The sequence below is a fragment of the Hemiscyllium ocellatum genome, chromosome 3 (assembly GCF_020745735.1).
Source record: "Hemiscyllium ocellatum isolate sHemOce1 chromosome 3, sHemOce1.pat.X.cur, whole genome shotgun sequence".
In the NCBI taxonomy this organism is placed as follows: Eukaryota; Metazoa; Chordata; class Chondrichthyes; order Orectolobiformes; family Hemiscylliidae; genus Hemiscyllium; species Hemiscyllium ocellatum.
The window spans coordinates 3,063,500-3,091,202 of record NC_083403.1 but is presented as its reverse complement, the minus strand read 5'-3'; the positions used below and the strand labels follow the sequence as shown (position 1 = coordinate 3,091,202).

The 27,703-nt window shown below is 52.8% G+C and overlaps 2 protein-coding genes across 2 annotated transcripts in view; both read right to left on the bottom strand.

Moving 5' to 3' along the window:
• LOC132836123 (solute carrier family 22 member 7-like) overlaps positions 1-8,172 on the bottom strand; it is a 65,827-nt gene extending 57,655 nt beyond the window's left edge. The window contains exons 1-2 of the mRNA XM_060855431.1: positions 7,801-8,172; positions 998-1,101 (exon numbers count right to left, since the gene is read on the bottom strand). Coding sequence (XP_060711414.1) covers positions 998-1,101; positions 7,801-8,172 — 476 coding nt within the window. The remainder of the gene's footprint in view (positions 1-997; positions 1,102-7,800) is intronic.
• Positions 8,173-17,570: 9,398 nt separating this feature from the next.
• The window catches only part of LOC132832073 (tau-tubulin kinase 1-like), an 85,519-nt gene continuing 75,386 nt past the window's right edge, over positions 17,571-27,703 (bottom strand). Inside the window, exons 10-11 of the mRNA XM_060849789.1 lie at positions 22,363-23,837; positions 17,571-19,459 (exon numbers count right to left, since the gene is read on the bottom strand). Of these exons, the coding sequence (XP_060705772.1) occupies positions 19,093-19,459; positions 22,363-23,837 (1,842 nt within the window). The 3' untranslated portion in view covers positions 17,571-19,092. The remainder of the gene's footprint in view (positions 19,460-22,362; positions 23,838-27,703) is intronic.

Here is a 27,703-nt window from a genome sequence, read left to right as displayed (position 1 = left end):
CACTGTCAGAGGGTCAGTGCTGAGGGAGTGCCGCACTGTCAGGGGGTCAGTGCTGAGGGAGCGCTGCACTGTCAGAGGGTCAGTGCTGAGGGAGTGCCGCACTGTTGGAGGGTCAGTGCTGAGGGAGTGCCACACTGTCAGGGGGTCAGTACTGAGGGAGTGCCGCACTGTCAGGGGGTCAGTGCTGAGGGAGTGCCGCACTGTTGGAGGGTCAGTGCTGAGGGAGTGCCGCACTGTCAGGGGGTCAGTGCTGAGGGAGCGCTGCACTGTCAGAGGGTCAGTGCTGAGGGAGTGCCGCACTGTTGGAGGGTCAGTGCTGAGGGAGTGCCGCACTGTCGGAGGGTCAGTGCTGAGTGAGTGCCGCACTGTCGGAGGGTCAGTACTGAGGGAGTGCCGCACTGTCGGAGGGTCAGTGCTGAGTGAGTGCCGCACTGTCGGAGGGTCAGTGCTGAGGGAGTGCCGCACTGTCGGAGGGTCAGTGCTGAGTGAGTGCCGCACTGTCGGAGGGTCAGTACTGAGGGAGTGCCGCACTGTCGGAGGGTCAGTGCTGAGTGAGTGCCGCACTGTCGGAGGGTCAGTGCTGAGTGAGTGCCGCACTGTCGGAGGGTCAGTGCTGAGTGAGTGCCGCACTGTCGGAGGGTCAGTACTGAGGGAGCGCTGCACTGTCAGAGGGTCAGTGCTGAGGGAATGCCGCACTGTTGGAGGGTCAGTGCTGAGGGAGTGCCACACTGTCAGGGGGTCAGTACTGAGGGAGTGCCGCACTGTCGGAGGGTCAGTGCTGAGTGAGTGCCGCACTGTCGGAGGGTCAGTACTGAGGGAGTGGGCACCGTCTAAATGCAGTGAAGTGTGAATTGTTCTGAGCTGTGAATAATTGGCTTGTGCACTGACTGTGAGCCAGAGAAGTGGACAGTATGCTGCATTATGTGAATGGCCTCTTGCCCAGAGTCGATGCCGTGCAGCAGCTAGTTCCTGTCGAGAGGATTGAGTTACAAAGTACCTGTCTGATAAGTAGCCGAAGAGCAGAGATCCCAACATCACTCCAATGAAGAAGATGCTGGTTGCTGCCTGGTTCAAACTCCGTTTCTCACACACCAGATCCCACTGCAAGAAGAACATAAACAGGGGGAAATCTCCGAGAGTCCACCATGCCGTGTAACGTGGTACCAATCCACCCAGTCCAGCAGCACCCTGTCACACTCTCAGACAGCCAGACGAAGGCAGCCTTGCTGAGTGCTGCAGGCTGAGCTGTTGGAGAGCTGTGTCCCCTCTGAATCCACATTTCAGCCTCACCTTGAATAAAAGGGTTTCCCATCCGCAGGAGAGCTCACATTGTCCTGACTTACCATCCCTCAGGGCTCTCAGATGCAGAGGTGACTAAATGGGAGTGGTCACCATAACTAAAGCAGTGGGTGTGTTGTTCAGAGAGGAACCTGGTCAGCATGTTAACAAGGGGCCAGGAACCACAGGTTTCCATGGAGATGGAGTGGGCCTCTGGAACTGGCAGTAGTTGATGGGAGTGAAATCGATCAGTTCAATCCCAGATCCCAAAATTCACAAACCTGACTACCCCAGTCGACCCATCGTAACCACCTGTTCCTGCCCGACCGAACTCATCTCCTCATAACTTGACACCATCCTGTTCCCCTGGTCCAGGAACTCCCCTGCTACGTTGGAGACACCACCCACACCCTCCACCTCCTCCAAGACCTTCGTTTCCCGGTCCCCAACACCTCATCTTCACCATGGACATCCCAGTCTCTGGACACATTGATTTGTCATTACCAGGGCCTCCAAGCCCTCCGTTTCTTCCTCTCCTGACGTCCCTGACAATAGCCTTCCACCGACACCCTCATCTGCCTGGCTGAACTGGTCCTCACCATCAACAACGTCTCCTTCCAATCCTCCCACTTCCTCCAAACCAAAGGGGTAGCCATGGGCCCCAGCTATGCCTGTCTCTTTGTCAGTTACATGGAACAGTCTATCTTCCTGAGTTACACCGGCACCACTCCCCACCTCTTCCTCCATTACATTGGTGACTGTATTGGCGCCACCTCGTGAGGAGGTTGAACAGTTCATCCACTTCACCAACACATTCCACCCCGACCTTAAGTTCACCTGGACCACCTCCCCCCACCCTGCCTCCTGTAAAAACACCCTCCCTTACTCCCAATTCCTCCGCCTCTACCACAGCTGCTCCCAGGAGGAGCACTTCCACCAAAGAACATCTCAGATGGCCTCCTATTTCAAAGACCGCAGTTTCTCCTCCCATGTGGCTGATGATGTCCTCCATTCCTGATGAAGTGATTTTGCCCGAAAGGTCAATTTTCCTGCTCCTCGGATGCTGCCCAACCTGCTGTGCTTTTCCAGCACCACACTCTCGACTCTGGTTTCCAGCATCTGCAGTCTTCGTTTTTACCTAGATGTCCTCCAGTTCCCGTACCTCTGCCCTCGAACCTCACCCCTCCCAATGCAACCAGGACAGAATCCCCCTGGTCCTCACCTTCCACCCCACCAACCTCCACATACATCCTCTGCCATTTCTGGTACCTACAAATGGACCCCAGCACTAGAGATATATTTCCCTCCCTATCCCTATCTGCAGAGACCATTCCCTCTGCGACTCCCTTGTTAGGTCCACGGCCCCCATCAACCCACCATCCAATGCCAGCACCTTCTCCTGCGACAGCAAAACCTGCGCTTCCACCTCCCCCCCTCACCTCTCTCCATGAGCCCAAAGAGTCCTTCCACATCTAACAGATTTTCCTGCACTCCCAAACCCCTCATTTACTGTGTCCATTGGGAATACAGGACACCTACTTGCGGATCATTTCAAAGAACATCTCTGGGACACACGCGCCAACCAACACCCACTGTCCTGTGGCTGAACCTTTCACCTCCCCCTTCCATGTGGGTCCTGGGCCTCCTCCATCACCAAACCCTAACCACCCGATACCAGGAGGAAGAACACCTCATCTTCCGGCTTGGAACCCTCCAACCAAGCAGGATCAGTGTGGATTTCACCAGTTTCCTCATTTCCCCATCCCCCATCTTATCCCAGTTCCGACCATCCAACTCAGCACTGCCCCCATGACCTGCCCATCTTCCTTCCCAGCTCTTTGCTCCACCCTCCTCTCTGACCTATCACCATCACCCCCCCACCTCCATCTATCTATTGCCCTTCCAGCCCTCTTCCCCCAGCCCCAACCCTTCCCATTTATCTCTCCACTCCCCCCTCCCCCACATTCCTGATGAAGGGCTTATGCCTGAAACGTTGACTCTCCTGTTCCTCGGATGCTGCCTGACCTGCTGTGCTTTTCCAGCACCACACTCTTCGACTCTGATCTCCAGCCTCTGCGGCCCTCACTTTCCCTCAGTCCTGGATCAGGGGACCGGGGGGTTAATGCTGCCAGACTGCTTGGCAACGGGGAAGATCTTGTGGAGAATGAATTCACTCGAGTAATGGGATAACCCGGAGGGATTGGTATGATCGTCATCTGGAGTGGTCACATGGGCAGTGAAGGAAACATGATTCCCAGGATGTGGAATTGGGAGTGCCTCAGCCTCCAGTTTCACAGGTCAATCAGGAGCAGAGGATCACAGCTGTCTGTCACAGTGCCAATCTGAGACCTCCCCAGTGTAAAATCTGAGTGAGGGGCACTACACCCCTGGAACTAGCAGCTTCCAACACATCCACTGACCCACCATCCCTGGGCAGGTAAGTTTTGAGGCAGGGGGTGGGGTGGGGCAAGGGCCGTTAACAGGCAGGAATAACATGGTCAGGGGGAAGCTGACAGTAAACAGCAGCTTCCACTTTTGTCGTGTCCTTAAGGTAATGGGACGATTCAGAGCAACATTATAAAAACAAAGAACATCACTGAGCCATGCTTCGCTAACAGACAGCAGGAAGATGTTTTAAAGCTGGAAGCTGGGGGAGTGGAGCAGAAGGAATTTTGAGAGTTCGAGGATCTTGGAGGCACTGTTCCCACAGTGTAGGGATTGTAATGTGGAATGCACTTTGGGAATTGGGATTATGATTAGAAATTGAAAGGGACGGAGGAACACAAAACCTTGACAACTACCAGGGAAGTGGCTCTGAGTAAGGTGTCCGTATCGAGACATGTTCCCAGGATCTTAAACAAAGTCCAAAGAGAAAGGACATATGAAGTGCAGGAACAGGGTCATTCAGACCACCAAGACTGGGCCAATACAGTGACAAACCTTTCTCCTCTACACTGTCCGTATTCCCTGCCTCTTCATGTATCTGTCAAGGTGCCTGTTAAACATTGCTATTGTATCTGCCTCCAGCACCTCCTCTGACAGACATTCCAGGCACTGTGTAAAAAACTTGCCTCACACATCGCCTTTAAACTTTACCCCCCTTTTACCTGAAACCAATGTCCCCCAGTTACTGATAGAACATGGAAAAATAGAGCGCAGTACAGGCCCTTCGGCCCTCGTTGTTGCGCCTATCCAAGCCCACCTAACCTACACTAACCCACTCTCCTCCGTATGCCTATCCAATGCCCGTTTAAATGCCCATAAAGAGGGGGAGTCCACCACTGCTACTGGCAGGGCATTGCATGAACTCACAACCCGCTGAGTAAAGAATCTACCCCTAACATCTGTCCTATACCTACCTCCCCTTAATTTAAAGCTATGTCCCCTCATAATATCTGACTCCATACGTGGAAAAAGGTTCTCATGGTCAACCCTATCTAAACCCCTAATCATCTTGTACACCTCTATCAAGTCACCCCTAAACCTTCTTTTCTCCAATGAGAACAGCCCCAAGTGCCTCAGCCTTTCCTCATACGATCTTCCTACCATACCAGGCAACATCCTGGTAAACCTCCTCTGCACCCGTTCCAGTGCCTCCACGTCCTTCCTATAGTATGGCGACCAAAACTGCACACAATACTCCAGATGAGGCCGCACCAGAGTCTTATACAACTGCAACATGACCTCAGGGTTCCGGAACTCAATTCCTCTACCAAAAGGTAGAGGAAAAAGACTCTGACTATCCTTCTATCCATGTCTCTTGTCATTTTGTAAAGTTTGATTAGGCTGCCTTTCACCCTTTGATATTCAAGTGAAAACAATCCAAGTTTGTCTAATTTGTCCTATCTCTAAATCCCCTCCAAACCAGGCAATATCCTGGGAAACTTTTTCTGGACCCTCTCTAAGGCCTCCACATCCTTCTGACAGTGTGGGGACTAGCTCTGGATCCAACATTCTCAATGTGGCCTTTCCACAGCTGCAACAATAACCTGCCAGTTTTTATGCTCTGTGCCCTGACCGATGAAGGGAAGCATGCCATGTGCCTCCTTCACCATCTTATTCACTTGTGTTGGCACCTTCAGGGAACAATGTTCCTGTACTCCTAGATCCCTCTGTGTTGATATGATTAGATTAGATTAGATTCCTACAGCATGGAAACAGGCCCTTCGGCCCAACAAGCCCACACTGACCCTCCGAAGAGTAACCCACCCACACCCATTCCCCTATATTTACTGGACCAGATTAACCGCCCAAATCAGGGAACTCATATTCTATGCTGTCCACCTGGCTAACCTCGTTTCAATCAGTGCCACCCTTCCACCACCACACTCTATGGCAATGCCAGTTCTGTATCCATCTTACCAGCTCACCACGATCCCATGCTTTCTGTATCCGCCTGCCATGAAGGAGCTTGTGAAAGGTCTTGCTAAAGTCCATCTAGACAACAGCTACCACCCTGCTCTCTTCAGTCATCTCTGTCACTTACTCAACAACCTCAATCATGTTTGTGAGACCCCCCTGCCCTTGTACAAAGCCATGCTGCCACTCACTAATAAGTCTGTAGTTTTCCAAATGTGAGTCAATCCTGTTCCTGAGAATCTGGTCCAATAATTTCTATACCATGATGTAAGGCTCACCGGCCTGTAATGTCCCAAATTATCCCTGTTGTCGCCTTAAACAAAGGAACAACTTTAGCTTTTCTCTGGGTCTCTGGGACTTTGTCTGGGACTAAACAGGACACATTAGATTTCGATCAAATCTCTGGCAATTTTCTCATCTGCCTCCCTCAGCATTCTCGGATAGATCCCATCACGTCCTGAGGATTTGTCTATCTTAATGCTTTTCAAGACACCCAACACCACCTCCTTTTTTATGTCAACATGCCCTAGAATAGCAACTTAGCTCCCCCTAGCCTCACCATCTACCATGTCCTGCCCCTTTGTCAATACTGAAGCAAAGGTTTCATTAGAGACCACATCTACTTCCTTCAGGTCCAGGCATAAATTCCTGCCTTTGCTCTTGAGTCGATCTACCCTTTCCTTAGTTACCTCCTTGTTCCTTATAAATGTATAAAGTGCAGGGGGATTTTCCTCAATGCTGTTTGCCAAAGACATTTCATGGTCCTTTTTAGCCCTCTTAATTCCTCGTTTGAAATCTTTTCACTGACCTTAGTATTCTGCAAGGGTTCTGTCTGGCTTCAGTTTCCTAAACCATACAAATGCCTCCCTTTTCTCTTTGACTAAACTTGCAATTTCCCTTGCCATCCAAGGTTCCTGAAGTTGCCATTTTTACAGGAACATGCTGGTTCTGAATTCTAATCAACTGGCCTTTCAAAGATTCCCACATACCCTTACACAGCCACCCCCAATCGACATTCTGCAGTTTCTGTGATAGCTAGCCTTCCCCTAATTCAGTACTTTGACCTGAGGACTGCGCTTATCCTTAACAATCAGTAACTTTAAACTATTCCCAAACTGCTGTCCCACTGATACTTCAGTCACTGGCCTAGGGCCCATTCCCCAATACCAGGCCCTTCCTGATACGACCCCTTCCCTGGTTGAATTATTTACATATTGTTTCAAGAAAATGTCCTGGACACACCTAACAAACTACCCCTGTCCAAGTCCCGGCACAAAGCGAGCCCCAGGCAGGAAGGGGCAAGTTAAAATCACCGACACAACAGAGGAAAGGCAAATCAGGGCAGGACTTATACACTTCATGGTAAGGTCCTAGGGAGTGTTGCTGAACAAAGAGACCTTGGAGTGCAGGTTCATAGCTCCTTGAAAGTGGAGTCGCAGGTAGATAGGATAGTGAAGAAGGTGGTTGGTATGCTTTCCTTTATTGGTCAGAGTATTGAGTACAGGAGTTGGGAGGTCATGTTGCGGCTGTACAGGACATTGGTTAGGCCACTGTTGGAATATTGCGTGCAATTCTGGTCTCCTTCCTATCCGAAAGATGTTGTGAAACTTGAAAGGGTTCAGAAAAGATTTACAAGGATGTTGCCAGGGTTGGAGGATTTGAGCTACAGGGAGAGGCTGGACAGGTTGGGGCTGTTTTCCCTGGAGCGTGGGAGGCTGAGGGGTGACCTTACAGAGTCATTGATAGGATAAATAGACAAGGTCTTTTTCCTGGGGTGGGGGAGTCCAGAGCTAGAGGGCATTGGTTTAGGGTGGGAGGGGAAAGATATAAAAGGGACCTATGGAGCAACTTTTTCACCCAGAGGGTGGTACATGTATGGAATGAGCTGCCAGAGGATGTGGTGGAGGCTGGTACAATTGAAACATTTAAAAGGCAGTTAGATGGGTATATGAATAGGAAGGGTTTGGAGGGATATGGGCCAAATATTGGCAAATGGGAATAGATTAATTTAGGATATCTGGTCGGCATGGACAAGTTGGACTGAAGGGTCTATTTCAATCAATCAATCAATCTTAACATAAAGGGCTGGAGGGAATGATTACAAACTCATTCACCTCTGCTTTATCCCTGTCCCCACAACAAATAATGAAGCGATTCTATTACCTCAGTCACTAACGTTGAAGTGAATGGTGATGGATTATAATCCCAGCTATTCTGACAACCGATCACTGTGGACTGGTTATATTCCCCAAGGGTCACGTTGATGAGATGAAACTGTGGCTTCAAGTACATTTCACAGGAGCTGAGGGAACCATCATTCTCCGTAGGGATACCAGCCAGCAGCCTGTCCTCCTGGGTCAGATTGAGGAAGTCCTGGGCTGCCAGATGGCAGTGATGAGAAGGAACAGCAGATAGGAAATTGTGGAGTAAGTAGTGCCAGGGTAGGATGAGCCGTGGGGCACAACTCAGGAGAAGGATTATCCACTGGAACTGTCCGAAGCCACCAACATCATGCAAAAGGTCCTCAAATTTCATCTTGGCCAGTTGCTGCCCGGGCTCCTGCACCAGAGCTGACTGCACTCCCAGTGACCGAGCCCTGTCTCTACACACACACTCCTGTATCTGGGGAGGTCTCTCTAACCCTGTCTCTTACACACACACACACACACTCCTGTATCTGGAGAGGTCTCTCTAACCCTGTCTCTTACACACACACACACACACCCCTGTATCTGGGGAGATCTCTCTCTAACCCACTCTCTCTCACACACACACACAGACACACAAACACTGGGGAGCTCAGCCCAAAAGGGGCTGCTTCCAATTTGTTGCAAATAATCAACTAACCAGATGTGATTAATTTTTTATTAGCATTGACGCATAACAGTAAAGGCTTGTGCCTCTTTTGGATTCTTCAAAACACCATGTGAGCTCAATCCAGTCAGTCAGACATGATCCCCTTGTGAGGAGTTTCAAATCCTGGCTGCTCCTAGTGCACAGATCACTCTCTGCCAGAGAGAGGAGTGTTCCCAGTGTAGCTGGGTTCATATCTCCCAACGGGACAGAGGCAGGAAGGGAGGGAAGGGCTGACTGTGGTCAGCTCCCCCTTTCTGGCTGTACACACAGGAATGGGACTGAGGTGGGCTTCCCCAGAAACTGCCATGTGGAATCCGAAAAGCCATTTACAGCAAGGCAGAAGCAGATAAGGAGCTGTGGAGCAACCGGACAGGGGCTCTCGTGGTGCAGTGGTAGTGTCACTATCTAGGAGCTTGGAGGACTGGGTTCAAGGCCCACTGGAGGTTATACAGGAAGTTTCCTGAAGAAGGGCTCATGCCCGAAACGTCGATTCTCCTGCGCCTTGGATGCTGCCTGACCTGCTGCGCTTTTCCAGCAACACATTTTTCAGCCACTAGAGGTTATGCTCTGAACAGGTTTAGAAAATATCCAGACTGACCAAACAAGGGAGAAAGGAACATGGTGCAGGTGGAAGCAGTTGATTTGGAAGTGTTATCAGCCAAAGCACATGGCTGGCTTTGGTGTGGTCCATGGATTAAAAGGAGACCGTTAGGAACAGGCAGGGATTATGACAGTGAGAGGGAATGGGGAATGCTGTGGGACAGTGCGCTTTTCTCCAGCACAAACATTCTGGTCTCGAGCAGACTGGGTCCCAGCTTCCATCCATCAGACTTTAGGGAGCAGGGAACAAATACAGACATTGCAGAGGACACTGGGAATAGGATAGTGACAAACTCCAACGAGGTGGTGATGAAGCCTCCATGATGTATTCTCATTCCCCAGATTTGGAAACAGCTGTTCTAAAGTGGAGAAATCACGTCCAGTTTTCAGCGTGAGTTTTATGACAATTTTAAACATTATCAAAAGGGAAGTTGGAGCTTGCTATTTTGTGCTGATCAGAACAAGGAGGAAGATGGAAGCAGAGAAGAAAACCAGACACAGATACAGCAGCAGGAGACGGGTTCACTGGTCGGGACATCATTGCAGCAAGACCAGTTATCCTGTGGGATCCCAGTTATCCTGTGGGATCCCAGTTATCCTGTGGGATCCCTGATATCCTGTGGGATCCCTGATATCCTGATCAATCAGCACTCATTACACATCTCCAAATCCCTCTAGAGGGCTTCTCAACAGCCCACTCTGATGGTGCTAATCCCAGTGATTACACTGTGGGAAGAGGAGAGACGTTTTAAACATAAGAACGAGAAGGGAAGCTAGCTATCCCACAATGCTGCGAGGGAGTTAACCCGCTAACACCATGCCAGCTGCCAATAAAGGGGATGGAGGGTCATTGCCAGGATGATGCCAATGACCTCAATGTTGATAACCCATCCTAAAGGTTAGATTTCCAGCTGGCAGGAGACAATGTGCCCATGATTCCAAACCAGAGGCAGATCCACCATCAGGTGGGATTCTGCTCTCAGAGAGAATACGTTAAATAAACCAAACCACAACCAGACACTGGACAAGTTGACCAGTTTATTTCAAGTGAACAGACATTGGCTACAGTTAATTCTGAACAGCTGAAAGAATCTCCCCTGACACATATAACCCTCCCAGTCTCTGTATAAACTCTCCCCCTCACATATAACCCTCCCAGTCTCCATATATACTCTCCCCTTTCGCATATAACCCTCCCAGTCTCTGTATAAACTCTCCCCCCTCACATATAACCCTCCCAGTCTCTGTATAAACTTCCCCCTTTCACATATAACCCTCCCAGTCTCTGTATAAACTCTCCCCTTTCACATATAACCCTCCCAGTCTCTGTATAAACTCTCCCCTTTCACATATAACCCTCCCAGTCTCTGTATAAACTCTCCCCCCTCACATATAACCCTCCCAGTCTCTGTATAAACTCTCCCCTTTCACATATAACCCTCCCAGTCTCTGTATAAACTCTCCCCTTTCACATATAACCCTCCCAGTCTCTGTATAAACTCTCCCCTTTCACATATAACCCTCCCGGTCTGAGACGGCTCCGAAGGTGAAGCAGGAAGCTGTCTCTGCCAAAACAGAGGCTAAATCCAAGGCCTTGAAACCAAAGGCGGCCATTTTGAAGGGAGGTCATAGTCACAGGCAGAAGAAAATTAGGACAACACCTACCTTCAGGAGACCAAAGACACTCAGACTGAGAAGGCAACCCAAGTATCCCAGAAAGAGGGCACCCAGGAGGAACAAATCCCTAGGTAAGGCCACATTTGGAGTACTGTGTGCAGTTCTGGTCGCCTCACTTTAGGAAAGATGTGGAAGCTTTGGAGAGGGTGCGGAGGAGATTTACCAGGATGTTGCCTGGAATGGAGAATAGGTCGTACAAGGATAGGTTGAGAGTGCTAGGCCTTTCTCATTGGAACGGAGAAGGATGAGGGGTGACTTGATAGAGGTTTATAAGATGATTGGGGAATAGATAGAGTAGACAGTCAGAGACTTTTTCCCCAGGTACAGCAGTGTTACAAGGTGACATAAATTTAAGGTGAAGGGTGGAAGGTATAGGAGCGATGTCAGGGGTAGGTTCTTTACCCAGAGAGTGGTGGGGGCATGGAATGCGCTGCCTGTGGGAGTGGCAGAGTCAGAATCATTGGTGACCTTTAAGCTGCAATTGGATAGGTACATGGATAGGTGCTTAAGCTAGGACAAATGTTCGGCACAACACCGTGGGCCGAAGGGCCTGTTCTGTGCTGTATTGTTCTATGTTCTATAACCCTCCCAGTCTCCTTATAAACTCCCCCCTTTCACATATAACCCTCCCAGTCTCTGTATAAACTCCCCCCCTTTCACATATAACCCTCCCAGTCTCCTTATAAACTCCCCCCTTTCACATATAACCCTCCCAGTCTCTGTATAAACTCCCCCCTTTCGCATATAACCCTCCCGGTCTCTGTATAAACTCTTCCCTTTCGCATATAACCCTCCCAGTCTCAGTATAAACTCTCCCCTTTCGCATATAACCCTCCCGGTCTCTGTATAAACTCTCCCCTTTCACATATAACCCTCCCAGTCTCTGTATAAACTCCCCCTTTCACATATAACCCTCCCAGTCTCTGTATAAACTCTCCCCTTTCGCATATAACCCTCCCAGTCTCTGTATAAACTCTCCCCTTTCGCATATAACCCTCCCAGTCTCTGTATAAACTCTCCCCTTTCACATATAACCCTCCCAGTCTCTGTATAAACTCCCCCTTTCACATATAACCCTCCCAGTCTCTGTATAAACTCCGCCTTTCACATATAACCCTCCCAGTCTCTGTATAAACTCTCCCCTTTCACATATAACCCTCCCAGTCTCTGTATAAACTCTCCCCTTTCACATATAACCCTCCCAGTCTCTGTATAAACTCTCCCCTTTCGCATATAACCCTCCCAGTCTCTGTATAAACACCCCCTTTCACATATAACCCTCCCAGTCTCTGTATAAACTCTCCCCCCTCACATATAACCCTCCCAGTCTCTGTATAAACTCTCCCCTTTCGCATATAACCCTCCCAGTCTCTGTATAAACTCCCCCTTTCACATATAACCCTCCCAGTCTCTGTATAAACTCTCCCCTTTCACATATAACCCTCCCAGTCTCCTTATAAACTCCCCCTTTCACATATAACCCTCCCAGTCTCTGTATAAACTCTCCCCTTTCACATATAACCCTCCCAGTCTCTGTATAAACTCCGCCTTTCACATATAACCCTCCCAGTCTCTGTATAAACTCTCCCCTTTCACATATAACCCTCCCAGTCTCCTTATAAACTCCCCCTTTCACATATAACCCTCCCAGTCTCTGTATAAACTCTCCCCTTTCACATATAACCCTCCCAGTCTCTGTATAAACTCCGCCTTTCACATATAACCCTCCCAGTCTCTGTATAAACTCTCCCCTTTCACATATAACCCTCCCAGTCTCCTTATAAACTCCCCCTTTCACATATAACCCTCCCAGTCTCTGTATAAACTCTCCCCTTTCACATATAACCCTCCCGGTCGCTGTATAAACTCTCCCCTTTCACATATAACCCTCCCAGTCTCTGTATAAACTCTCCCCTTTCACATATAACCCTCCCAGTCTCAAACTCTCCCATTTCACATATAACCCTCCCAGTCTCTGTATAAACTCTCCCCTTTCACATATAACCCTCCCAGTCTCAAACTCTCCCATTTCACATATAACCCTCCCAGTCTCTGTATAAACTCTCCCCTTTCACATATAACCCTCCAAGTCTCTGTATAAACTCTCCCCTTTCACATATAACCCTCCCAGTCTCCTTATAAACTCTCCCCTTTCACATATATCCCTCCCAGTCTCTGTATAAAGTCCCCCTCTCACATATAACCCTCCCAGTCTCTGTATAAACTCTCCCCTTTCACATATAACCCTCCAAGTCTCCTTATAAACTCTCCCCTTTCACATATAACCCTCCAAGTCTCTGTATAAACTCTCCCCTTTCACATATAACTCTCCCAGTCTCCTTATAAACTCTCCCCCCTCACATATAACCCTCCCAGTCTCCTTTCAAACTCCCCTGGGCTGGGCTGGGCTGGACTGAGCTGGGGTGGGCTGGGCCGAGCTGAGAGTGAGGAGCGTGAAGATGCAGCCTGTGGTAGTGCCTGTGTCACTGAGCACACAGTCTCCCTTCCTGCAGTATTACCCCTCCAGTTCCTGGGCAATCCCAATGGGTAGCATCAAACTCTCGACGTAGCCTTTAATTAGCTGAGGGATGTGCCAGGAAGGCTGTGTTTATAAACAATGGATTTGTGGTTCGTATTAGACTCTGAATTCAAACCCCACCATTTGCAGTTGTAGCAATGGGGTTCGTGGGCAGCGGTGCAGGAAGTGGAGAGATGTCCTGGAGGGCACCCACATGGGCCTCAGCTCTGCCTGTCTGTTTCTCGGATGTGTAGAACAGTCCATCTTCCTGAGTTACACCGGCACCACTCCCCTCCTCTTCCTCCGTTACGTTGGTGACTGCATCGGCGCGACCTCGTGCTCCCGCGAGAAGGTTGAACAGCTCATCCACTTCACCAACACATTCCACCCCGACCTTAAATTCACTGGACCATCTCCGACACCTCCCTCCCCTTCCTGGACCTCCATCGACGATGACCAACTTCACACTGACATTGTTTACAAACCCACCGACTCCCACAGCTCCCTGGACGACACCTCCTCCCACCCTACCTCCCAATTGCTCCGCCTCCACCATATCTGCTCCCAGGAGGACCAGTTCCACCACAGAACACACCAAATGGCCTCCTTCTTTAAAGGCCCCCTCCCAGGTGGTTGATCATGCCCTCCTGGTCCTCGCCCTCCTCCACATAAACTGCATCATCCGCCACCTCCAAACAGACCCCACCACCAGGGATATAGTTCCCTCCCCACCCCTTTCCGCCTTCCGCAAAGACCATTCCCTCTGTGACTACCTGGTCAAGTCCACCCTCCCTTCCCCCCCCCCACACCCACCCCCCCCCCCCGACCTGGCACCTTCCCCTGCCACCGCAGGAACTGTAACACCTGTGCCCACACCTCCTCCCTCACCTCTATCCAAGGCCCCAAACCAAAGGAGCCTTCTACATCCATCAGAGTTTGACCTGAACTTCCACACGTCGTTTACTATATCTGTTGCTCTCGATGCGGTGTCCTCTACACAGGGGAGACCAGAGACCTTCTCGCAGAGCGCTTTAGGGAACATCTCCGGGACACCCGCACCAATCAACCACACCGCCCCATGGTCCAACATTTGAACTCCCCCTCCCACTCTGCCGAGGACATGGAGGTCCTGGGCCTCCTTCACCGCCGCTCCCTCACCACCAGACGCCTGGAGGAAGAACGCCTCATCTTCCGCCTCAGAACACTTCAACCCCAGGGCATCAATGTGGACTTCACCAGTTTCCTCATTTCCCCTTCCTCCACTTCACCCGAGTTCCAACCTTCCAGCTCAGCACTGTCCCCATGACCTGTCCCACCTGTTGATCTTCCTACCCACCTATCTGCTCCACCCTGCTCTCTGACCTATCACCTTTACCCCCACCTCCATCCACCTATTGCACTCTCAGCTCCCTTCTCCCCAGCCCCACCACCACCCCCCTCCCATTTATCTCTCCACACCCTCGGCTCACAAGCCTCATTCTTGAAGAAGGGCTCCGGCCCGAAACGTTGATTTTCCTGCTCCTCGGATGCTGCCTGACCTGCTGTGCTTTTCCAGCCCCACGCTCCCGACTATAACCTGGTGTTGTGTGATTTTGACCATTATCCACCCCAGTCCAACCCCAGCTCCTGCCAGACCGTTGTAGGTTCCTGTCAGAGCTCCCCACCCCGTGCTGCTGCTGAGAGGAGTGAACTCACTCCCTTCTCATCACTTCGTGTTGGAGTGGGGTCTCAGTTCCAAGTCTCCGTAACACTTGAAAGCGTGACTTTCCATTGGACCCAGACAGGCCTTTGTCAGGGAATGCTGAATAGATATTCCCAGTATTTTTGTTTTTGTCGGAGCAGATCGCTTCTTTTACCACAAAAACATGCTTTGGCATGAACAGTTTAAAATCGTTATAGTTATGCGAGGTCCTGGTACCTGATCCCCCTCTCTCAGGATTTCTCATTACTTAAAATACCAAAGTAGGACCATCCCCGACTTTGCTGATTTCCCGGACTCACTCCACACTCTGAGGAAAGGATTCCATGGAAGCAGAATCCCATTAGATGGGAAATTATTTTTCCTAGTTAGTTAGAATTCCAAGGACCGAAATCAGGGCCTCCAGGTAATTATAACAGCTGGGGATGCTGTCAATCCAGAATGAAAACAGAAGGTGCTGGAAAAGCTCAGCAGGTCTTGGCAGCTTCTGTGGAGAGAAATCAAAGTTAATGTTTCGGTCACCCTTCCTCAGAACTCTAGGATCCAAGAAACATGAACTTTGATCTCTCCCCACAGATGCTGCCAGACCTGCTGAGTTTTTCCAGCATCTTCTGCTTTTGCAAGTTTTGAGAAAATCTGTAGCTCAGGTTGAGGTTCTGGATGTAAGTTTGCTCACTGAGCTGGAAGGTTCATTTTCAGATGTTTCGTCACCATACTGGGTAACATCTTCAGTGGGCCTCCAGGGGAAGCACTGGTGGCATGGCCCGCATTCTATTTATGTTTGAGTTTCCTTGGGTTAGTGACATCATTTCCTATGGTGATGTCATTTCCTGTTCTTTTTCTCAGGGGGATCCAAGTCGATGTGTTTGTTGACAGAGTTCCTGTTGGAATGCCATGCTTCTAGGAATTCTTGTCTGTGTCACTATTTGGCTTGACCGAGGATGGATGTGTTGTCCCAGTCGAAGTGGTGTCCTTCCTCATCCATATGGGAGGATACTAGTGAGAGTGGGTCATGTATTTTTGTGGCTAGTTGGTGTTCATGTATCCTAGTGGTTAGTTTTCTGCTTGTTTGTCCCATAGGAAATGATGTCACCACAGGAAATGACATCACCAACCCAAGGAGCCCAAACATATTAATAGAAAGCAGGCTCACTGAAGATGTTCCCTCATATGGTGACGAAACGTCTGAAAACTAACCTTCCAGCTCAACGAGCAAACCTACATCCAGAACCTTGTTTTTGTTTCTACTGGTGACCAGTTCAGATTCGTATCCTGATAAACTAATTGTGCTGTTGTCATGAGGAGCCATGTTTATGTATCAGTGATTAACCCTAACTTGTCACTTCTTAAACACTGTGAGAGTTCTAGTCAATGCTTGAAGCTCAATTTTACAATGACCTCGACCTTTAAAATGTCATCCTCCATCAAACTGCCCAACTGCTGTGTCGATGGACCCCCCTGTGGGATCGGAGCTGTGCCTACTTCCTCATTTCTCTGCGATCAAATAAAATGTCACTGATATGAGACATTAATTCTTGCTTCCCTCTCCCCAGAGGCTGCCAGACCTGCTGACCATTTCCAGCATTTTCTGGGTTTTCTTTGTCGAAATTAAACATTTGGAAAATTGTTCTCTGTCCTACCATAACGTGTTACACCTGTGGCTCTGCCTTGGCTGGTCTCCTGGTCAGTGCTCAGAGACAGCTGGAGATCTCCCTGCCACCTTGCAGTTAGGGGCTGAGCCTGGATTTGAGTGGAATAGCTTGTCCCCTTCCTCTCGCTCTGAAGGAGGGAATCCCACAAACCCCAGGTTAGGGTCCAACAGGTTTATTTGGAAGCACTAGCTTTCGGAGCGCTGCTCCTTCATCAAGTAGCTGTGCAGTAGCATCATCAGATACAATTTATCGCAAAATGACACTGTGATCTTCTGCTATCAATGATGTTACTACACAGCTACTTGTTGAAGGAGCAGCGCTCCGAAAGCTAGTGCTTCCAAATAAACCTGTTGGACTGGAACCTGGTGTTGTGGGATTTTTAACTTTGTCCACCCCAGTCCAACACCGGCTCCTCTACATCATCTGAAGTTGGCCATTCAGCCCATTGAGCCTGGTCTACCATTCGATGAGAACCAATGCAATCTTATCTTATCCCGGTAACCCACAATTCCCTTACTAATTTTCCCAGGATTCCTACTGTGCTCCGAAAGGTGCCTTGTCCAGTTTTAGCAAAACCTTGCTCATTTAATATTCCATTTCCCTTGACAGGAAGGCCTCATTACCCGAGAGAACCTGGATGGTTGCTTTTTGTGATTCACAGACCATAGGACAGCAACGAGAGGTCCCCATTCATCGTCACACCAGGGAATAGCACTCGGTATCAATCAACTTTCACTGTGGCTGGAGCTGGTTTGTTCCTGTACGGTCCTTTGCTAACTCCCCCACACAGTGCAGCTGATGTTGAGAGACGGTGGTAGTACCCAGCAACTCTCTGAAACCAGCTGCTCATTGAAAATCCTTGCAAATGTGTTCACACCAAAACATTACAGAAAGTAATCGCTGACAGCGGGCCCTGAAAACTCCGAAGCAAGCAATCCGATTTGTTTAATATTAACCAAATGTTCGATGCCAGCAATTTGGGATTAAAATGCTGAGATTTGAAATGTGCAGAAAAAGTACATTGCTCCTTCCTGGATTAATTACTGCTGGCTTCGCAAGAATACAAAGCGAAGCTGGGGGAAGGGGGAGTGAGCTCCTGTCTTCCAAAGAGAAGTGAATCAAGGCAGTGTACAGAGACGCTGCGATTGCTTCCACCTTCAGCAGGATGAGGAGTCACTCCCGGCTCCCTGTGCATCTCGGAGGAAGTAAACGATACATGCTGTGTTCTGGTTTCCAGCTGATACAAGTGGCATGCAGAATATATTATTTCCCATTGTTTTTACATTCTATTGGCAATGTGTAAACAGGAAGGTCGCTGCTTCATTTATATATAGTCATGGAATATTCAGGTCGGTTCTTTGCAAACCCCTGATCAAATTGCGATCTTTGACCCAAACCTGTAGCAACAGTTCACCTCGTTAGCAACTCGTGTCTGGGCACAGGAAGGAAGGAAGTGGAAAGAACACAGACCATGCCAGTCAGTGCCAACACGGTGTTCCCATTCCAGCCTCTGCCCATTACAAGTCATAACCAACAGAAGTGTTCCTTCACACAGCTCAGAGTGACCCAGGGGACTGGGCAGAGCAGCAACAGCCAATGGACAGCAGTGTGAGGAACAATGCAGGCACAATGCACAAAGTTATACAAAGTGAGGGCGAGTGCTCTCTCTCTCTCACTCCCAGTCCCCTGGACCCTCTCTCTCTCTCTCTCTCTCAGTCCCATTACCCCGGACCCTCTCTCTAAGAATGAGTTCTCTCTCAGTCCCAGAATCCCCTCTGTGAATGAGAACATGTTCTACAGTTAGTGCTGTTGTGGGTAAAGGATATTTGGTGTTGTGTTGCTGAGATGGGGCTGTTCTGCAGCGTTGGTACGGACAATGAGTGCACAGCTATTTGATCCATAATGAGGGACTGTCTTTCCTGTGTTACCCTCGGCCTGTAAGCAGAGGGGAGTGTCTGTGTGTGTGTCTCTGTGTGTCTGTTTGTATGTGTATAAGTGCGTGTCTGTGTGTATGTGTATGTGTGTCTGTCTCTGTGTGTGTGAGGTGCTGAGCCCGGGTGGCTGTGTTAGACGGTTCGATGCTGATAGCTGTGAGATGGTGCTGTGTGTGTGTGTGAGAGAGTGTGTGTGTGTCTGTGAGAGAGAGTGTGTGTGTGTGAGAGGTGCTGGCTGTGTTGGACAGTTTGATGCTGATAGCTGTGAGGTGGTGTGTGTGTGTGTGTGTGTGTCTGTCTGTGTGGGGTGTGTGTGTGTGTGTGTGTGTCTGTCTGTGTGGGGTGTGTGTGTATGTGTGTGTGTGTCTGTGTGTGTGTGAGAGGTGCTGGCTGTGTTGGACAGTTTGATGCTGATAGCTGTGAGATGGTGCTGTGTGTGTGTGTGTGTGTGTGTGTGTGTGTGTGTGTGTGTGTGAGGTAACCTGAGGCTGACAGAGCCTGGGTTAAGACCCTTGTCCATTATCTTGCAGCTTGCTGGCCTCCAGCAGCCAGTGGTCTGCCTTTGGTAACAGGAGCCTGGCTTCGGGCTCTGCTCTGGTGAACACTGGCTCCAACCGGAGACAGAGCCGGGGCCCTCACGCTACTTCCTGACAATGCAGTGTTCAGCCTCCTGCGTCGGCATGGCGACGGGCTATCAGTCCTGCTCAATGTCCGGATCCGTGGAGAGGCACTCAGGCTCCGACATGGAAGTAGGCCGGGCCGGCCACTGTACACAGAGACCTGCAGCGAACCTGGGCTCAGGAAGGACTCCACTCGCTGCTGCTTTATCCAGCCATCATGGTCAGGGACAGAGCCAGGAAGCCCTGATCCATGACTCACCGTAACCCTGAAAAAAAACCAACACCAGCCAATCAATAACCACAGGGTCACGCGGAGACAGGGTCACGGGGAGACGGGGAGACGGGGTCGCGGGGAGACGGGGTCGCGGGGAGACGGGGTCGCGGGGAGACAGAGAGACAGGGCCGCGGGGAGACGGGGTCACGCGGAGACAGGGTCACGGGGAGACGGGGAGACGGGGTCGCGGGGAGACGGGGTCGCGGGGAGACGGGGTCACGCGGAGACAGGGTCACGCGGAGACAGGGTCACGCGGAGACGGGGAGACGGGGTCGCGGGGAGACGGGGTCGCGGGGAGACGGGGTCGCGGGGAGACGGGGTCGCGGGGAGACGGGGTCGCGGGGAGACGGGGTCGCGGGGAGACGGGGTCACGCGGAGACGGGGTCGCGGGGAGACGGGGTCGCGGGGAGACGGGGTCGCGGGGAGACGGGGAGACGGGGTCACGCGGAGACGGGGTCACGCGGAGACGGGGTCACGCGGAGACGGGGTCGCGGGGAGACGGGGTCGCGGGGAGACGGGGTCGCGGGGAGACAGAGAGACAGGGTCGCGGGGAGACAGAGAGACAGGGTCGCGGGGAGACAGGGTCGCAGGGAGACAGAGAGACAGGGCCGCGGGGAGACAGGGTCGCGGGGAGACGGTCGTGGGGAGACAGGGTCGTGGGGAGACAGAGAGACGGTCGTGGGGAGACAGGGTCGCGGGGAGACAGGGTCACAGAATCGAGACTGGATTTGACAGCATCATTGAGCGATTACAATGCCCCAGCAACTGAGCCGGACTCACCGTATCAATGCAGCGGCTGCAAGAGCAGATCACAGGTGACAATACTGAACACAAACTGTACCCCAGGGTTATACAGTGACAGACCTGTCCCCACCCCAGTACTGTACCCCAGTGTTACACAGTGACAGACCTGTCCCCACCCCAGTACTGTACCCCAGTGTTATACAGGGACAGACCTGTCCCCACCCCAGTACTGTACCCCAGGGTTATACAGTGACAGACCTGTCCCCACCCCAGTACTGTACCCCAGGGTTATACAGTGACAGGCCTGTCCCCACCCCAGTACTGTATCCCAGTGTTATACAGTGACAGACCTGTCCCCACCCCAGTACTGTACCCCAGTGTTATACAGTGACAGGCCTGTCCCCACCCCAGTACTGTATCCCAGTGTTATACAGTGACAGACCTGTCCCCACCCCAGTACTGTACCCCAGTGTTACACAGTGACAGACCTGTCCCCACCCCAGTACTGTACCCCAGGGTTATACAGTGACAGACCTGTCCCCACCCCAGGGTTATACAGTGACAGACCTGTCCCCACCCCAGTACTGTACCCCAGGGTTATACAGTGACAGACCTGTCCCCACCCCAGTACTGTATCCCAGTGTTATACAGTGACACACGTGTTTGAGGTAATTCTGAACGATCGGTTTTCCATGTCTTTGGAGCAGTGAGTGATGAGTGATGAGTGATGAGTGATTAGTGATTAGTCAGCATGGTTTTGGTTGAGGGAATTCATGTCCCACAAACATGACTGACCTTTTTGAGGAAGTGAACACGTGGCCAAGATGATGCAGAAGGTATATGGCTATGCTTGCCTTCATCCGCCAGGGTAGGGAGCCCAGAGCTGGGAAACCATGCTGCAGCTTTCTCAAACCCCTTGGGAAGCTGCATGGGGAGCGTTGTGTGGGCGTGGTCACCACATTACCAGAAGGAAGTGGAAGCTTTGGGGAGAGAGCAGGGAAGGTTCACCAGGACGTTCCCTGGTCTCAAGGGCATTGGCCATGGGGAAAGGTTACAAAGACTGGGATTATATTCACTGGAGGCTGAGGGGAGATCATATAGAGGTCTACAATATTATGACAGGAATAGATAGAGTGTATAGTCAGGGCCTTTTCCCCAGGAGAGTTTCAATTCCAAGGGGACACAGGTTCAAGGTGAGAAGGTTAAAGTTTAAGGGAGACGTGGGAGGGAAGTTTTTCACACAGAGTGGTCGGAGCGTGGAACCCACTGCTGGAAGGGGTGGTGGAAGCAGGCATGTTGGGGACATTTAAGGGGCATCTGGATGGTTCTGTGAACAGGAAGGGAATAGTGTGAGACTGACCCAGTAGGGGCAGAAGGTTTGTTTCGAGTTTCGTTAGGGCAAGACGATCAGCTTGGGAAGGCCAAAGGCTCTGTTCCTGTGCTGTGCGTCTCTTCTGTTCTGATCGATGAGGGCAGAGCTAGAGAATGTCGTTTACCAATTAGTCTACCGTGTGGAACCTTGTCAAAGGCTTTCCTAAAATCCATGGAAAGTTCGGTCACATGGGATTCAGGATGAGCGTGGTAATTGGATACCTGGCCCCCAGACTCCAGCCTCCTGCCCCCGGTCCCCAGCCTCCTGCCCCCGGTCCCCAGTCTCCCAGCCTCCTGCCCCTAGCCCCGGTCCCCAGCCTCCTGCCCCCGGTCCTCAGCCTCCTGCCCCTGACCCCGGGTTCCCGGCCTCCTGCCCCTGGCCCCTGGCCCCCGGTCCCCAGCCTCCTGCCCCTGGCCCCCGGTCTCCCGGCCTCCTGCCCCGGTCCCCAGCCTCCTGCCCCTGCCCCCGGTCCCCAGCCTCCTGCCCCTGCCCCCGGTCCCCAGCCTCCTGCCCCTGCCCCCGGCCCTGGTCTCCCAGCCTCCTGCCCCTGCCCCCGGTCTCCCAGCCTCCTGCCCCCGGCCCCGGTCTCCCAGCCTCCTGCCCCCGGCCCCGGTCTCCCAGCCTCCTGCCCCCGGCCCCGGTCTCCCAGCCTCCTGCCCCTGCCCCTGGCCTCCTGCCCCTGCCCCTGTCCCCGGCCTGGCTGTGCTGAAAGGATTGCTCATGTTCCCACCCTAGTTGCAGGTTTCGGTGTCAGAGACACTGAACTTGCTGATGTTTACCTGTGGGTGGCTGGCTGTTTTACGATGCTGCTGTGGGGAGAGCTGACCACTGATGAAGCCTTCCCCAGGGTGATAGGCCGCGGGATCTTGCTCTTGCTGCTCCCTGCCTGGTGGGGCCGGGCAGGCTGGGAGTAGGCCTCACTCCCCTTGGCCGCTCTGTTGAGGGAACTGTCAGAGTTGGTGTCCTCCTCAGAGGCTGTCATTGGTGAACTTCCTGAGGCTGCCCTTCGTTCTTCCCCTGAGGAAGCTGAGGAAGAAGTGAGTGAGGAAAGATGTATGAGCCGACATTGCCTCTTGTTCATCAGCGCGCGAGCTAAATCCAGGTGCCTGGACCTCCTCTGGCTCAGTCTTGTCTTGAAGGAGACTGATGCTGAGTGATCTGATCCCGTATCCTCCTCTGACATCAACACTGGAATCCGACTCTTCCTTTGGGAACTGGTTGCTGTGCTCAGAGAGCCATCTCCAGTCAGGGTCTTGCTCCTTTCTCCCTCTCCCTCCTGCCTGGTCTTTGCCTCAGGCGAGTGCCTGGGCTCCACTCGGCCTACAGGTTCAGGCTCGGGTGTCCTCTCCAGCGAGTCTTCTCCTGTTCCCACCCCATTCTGGACCCTCGCCTCCCCACCTTGGGGTGCAGTTGGACTGGGGGCTGTGGGCTGTCCATGCTCCATGGAGTAGCCGCCATTTTGTGTTTCCCGGGGCTGGAAGAACTCGTAATGATCATGAGGCAGGAGTTGTCCACTGGAAGACATGATGTTGAGGTGGGTCTTCTCAGCAATGTGCAGGAAGGTGCGTTCAACCTTGGTGAAGGGACAGGAGGTCACCGCAGTGACAACGGGGCAGAGTGGCTTCGTTTCAGACTTGATGATGGATGAGAGTGTTCCAGGTTCAGACACGTCCAGCTGACTGCCCAGTGCCTGAGGCCTCTCGCTCTGGGGGGTCACAGCAGCTAACGTACCAAGGTCAGGGTCAGGTGCCAGCTCCCCTGCCGTGGGTGATTTATGAAGGTCACCAGGTGAGAACAGTACCAGGGTTTTGGAGGCTTCCTCCTGTTCCTGCTCTCCATCAAATGCCGAGAGACGGCACTGGCCTTCCCTCTGATCGTCAGCCAGCAGTGTCGATGGAGCAGCTTCCTGACTGCACTCTGAGCTCTTATCACTCTGCTCACTGCTCGATTCACTCAGCTCCTTTCCTTCCTCTTGCTGCTCCCTCACATCTGCACTCTCCTCCTCCTCCTCCTCCTCGTCTTCCTCCTCCTGTTGGCCGGGCCGCTCACACTCCAGGTCAAATGTAGCAGTGAGGACCACTCGGGAGAAATCCACACGCCGTGGGCGGTCAGTGAGATCTCTCTCACTGTCCACCTCTCGGGCAGCAACAGCCCGGCTGATGGGCAGGGACCCCCTCAGCCGAAAAGGGCAGGGGAGGTCAGCAATCGTAGCCATGGGGGCAGCATCCAGCTCATTAACCGTGGGGGGCAGCACCTGAAACCAGGAAACAGACATCAGGGTGAAATCCCACACACACACTCACACTCACACACACCCCCCCACACACATACACCCCCACACACACACACACACCCACACACTCACAGTCTCACACACACACCCCCCACACACTCACTCACACACACACCCCCCCCCCCACACACTCACTCACACACACACACACCCATACACACACACCCACTCACACCCACACCCACTCCCACACACAGACCCCCCCCACACACACACACACACCCCACACACTCTCACACACACACACACACACCCACCCACACACTCTCACACACACCCCCCACACACTCACTCACACACACCCCCCACACACTCACTCACACACCCCCCCCACACACTCACTCACACACCCCCCACACACTCACTCACACACCCCCCACACACTCACTCACACACACACCCCCCACACACTCACTCACACACACACCCCCCACACACTCACTCACACACACACCCCCCACACACTCACTCACACACACACCCCCCACACACTCACTCACACACACACACACCCACACACACTCACACACACAACCCCACACCCACTCACCCCCACACACTCACACACACACACCCCACATACACACCCACACCCTCCCTCACACACACACACACCCACACACTCCCTCACACACACACACACCCCCCACCCACACACACACCCACCCACACCCACACCCACTCACACACACACACACACACACACACACACACCCCGTGACCACCACAGGCTGCAGGCAGCCACAGAGAGAGAGCCAGTCTGCCTGCCTCCTGCCCTCTGGGCCTGCAGCGTACAGACTGAGGCAGGCAGCAAGGGGTCAGTAGGACAGGGGGCACAGCAACAGTCAGGGGGGGACAACCCAGCATGGAGAGGGAGGGCTGACTGGTGAGGCACATGGGGACAGAGAGAGGAGGGACGGAGGGGCGATGGGGATGGAGGGGGGGCAATGGGGACGGAGGCGGGGCGATTGGGACAGAGGGGGGGTGATGGGGACGGGGAGGGGGTGATGGGGACAGAGGGGGGGTGATGGGAACAGGGGGGGCGATGGGGACGGGGAGGAAGGTGATGGGGACGGGGAGAGTGAAGGGGACGGAGAGGGAGGTGAAGGGGACGGAGAGGGGGGTGAAGGGGACGGGGAGGGGGTGATGGGGACGGGGAGGGGGTGATGGGGACGGGGAGGGGGTGATGGGGACGGGGGGGTGAAGGGGACGGAGAGGGGGTGATGGGGACGGGGAGGGGGTGATGGGGACGGGGAGGGGGTGATGGGGACGGGGAGGGGGTGATGGGGACGGGGAGGGGGTGATGGGGACGGGGGTGGGTGATGGGAACAGGGGGGGCGATGGGGACGGGGAGGAGGGTGATGGGGACGGGGAGAGTGAAGGGGACGGAGAGGGAGGTGAAGGGGACGGAGAGGGGGGTGAAGGGAACGGGGGGGTGAAGGGGACGGAGAGGGGGGTGAAGGGAACGGGGGGGTGAAGGGGACGGAGAGGGGGGTGAAGGGGATGGAGGGGACGGGGACGGGGATGACGGGAACGGGGGGGGGGATGGGGGGGTGAAGGGGATGGAGGGGACGGGGACGGGGGGGGTGGGGGGGTGATGGGATGGAGTTGGGCAGTGATGGGGAGTGGAGGGTGGGTGTGTCATGGTTGGGGTGGGGGTGGGGCATTGATCAGGAATAGGTGATTGTGAGAGGGAGTTTATCACTGAGTGACCCGAGTTGGCTGGAGCCTGGTCTCTGTGACACTGGGGGAGGCTGAGGTGGATCATGCTCTCGGCCCTTCTGACTGAAGATTGCTATGAAAGTTCCAGCCTTCTCCTTTACCCTGATGGGCTGGGCTCCTCCATCATTGAGGAGGGGGAGATTTGTGGAGCCTCCCCCCCCCCCCCCCCCCCCAGTGAGCTGTTTAACTGCCCCCCCCCCCTCCCCATTCACAGCTGGTTGTGGCAGGACTGCAGAGCTGAGATTGGGTCTGTTGGGTGTGGGATCCCTTCGCTCTGTCTCCCACTTGCAGCTTATGCTGTTTGGTAAGTAATCCTGTTTGGTCCCTTCACCAGGTTGGCACCTCCTCCTCAGGTCTGCCTGATGCTGCCCCCAGCATGCCCCCCCTGCTCTCCCCACTGACCCAGCGTTGATGCCCTGGCTGGGTGGTAATGGGTGAGGGGGGGATATGCTGGGCCATGAGGTTACAGACTGTGCTGGGGGACAGTCCTGCTGCTGCTGGTGGCCCACAGTGCCTCCTGGAGGCCCAGCCTTGAGTTACTCGATCAGTTTGAAGTCTGTCCCATTGAGCACGGTGATAGTGCCACACAACACGATGGAGGGGATTCTCAATGTGAGAGTGGGACATTGTCTCCACACGGACTGTGCGGTGGTCACTCTGACTGATACTGTCACGGACAGATACACCTGTAGCTGGCAGATTGGTGAGGATGGGGTCAGGTATGTTTTACCCCCTTGTTGGTTCCCTCCCTCCCCACCTGCCGCGGACCCAGCCTGGCAGCTCTGTCCTTTAGGACCTGACCAGCTCGATCAGTAATGCTGCTGCTGGGTCACTCTCGGTGGTGGGACAGTGAAACCCCCCTGCCCCCCCCACCCAGAGTACACCCTGTGTTCTTGCCACCCTCCGTGCTTCCTCTGGGAGGATGGTACATGGTAATCAGCAGGAGGTTTCCTTCTCCATGTTTAACCTGAAGCCATGAGACCTCATGGGATCCAGAGTCAATGTTGGAGACTCCCAGAGTAACTCCCTCCCGATGGTATCCCACTGGGTCTGTCCTACCGGTGAGACAGGAGCTGCACTGGCCCCTTTTGCAGCAGCAGAGAGCAAGTAGAGGAGCCACTCAGTTGGTTGGGTTCAGATTTCCCAAAGGCATTTGACCTCACAAAAACCTGTGGGGTTGGAGCCCGTGTGTTGGTGTGGATAGAGAACTAGCTGATGGGCAGGAAGCAGCAAGTGGGGGATCAGGGGATTGTTTTCAGGCTGGTGACCTGTCATCACTGCAGTTCCACAGGGATCACTGCTGGGACCACAACTGTTTACAACGTGCATTAATGACTGGGAGAGGGGAGGGAGGGAGGGAATGGACTGGCCAACACTTACATACGGCACATGAATAGGTGGAACGGCAGCTTGTGAGGGGGATACAAACAGTTTACAGAGAGATACTGATACATACTGCACAGAAACAGACCCTTCAGCCCAACTCGTCCAAAACTGAACTAGTCCCATCTGCAATTGACCCATATCCCTCCAAACCCTTCCTATTCATATACCCATCCAGAAGCCTTTTAAATGTTGCAATTGTACCAGCCTCCACCACATCCTCTGGCAGCTCATTCCATACACGTACCACCCTCTGCGGGAAAATGCTCTTCAGGCACCTTTTAAATGTTTCCCCCCTCACCTTAAAGCGATATTCCCTGGTTTTAGACTCCCCTATTCTTTACTTATGGCTCTCAGAATTTTATAAACCTCGAGAGTTAAATGGGAATAAAGTTGGAAAATGGAGTGTAATGTGGGAAAATGGAAGGGACAGCAAAGGGACAGAGTTTTGATTAAATGGAGAGAGAGAGAGACTGCAGGAAGCTGCAGCACAGAGGGACTGCGGGGGGGGATGTGCATAAACACAGACAGCTAGCACCCAGGTACAGCAGGTAATCAGGACTCTCTGACAGTGCGGCACTCCCTCAGCACTGACCCTCCGACAGTGCGGCACTCCCACAGCACTGACCCACCGACAGTGCGGCCCTCCCACAGCACTGACCCTCCGACAGTGCGGCCCTCCCTCAGCACTGACCCTCCGACAGTGCGGCCCTCCCTCAGCA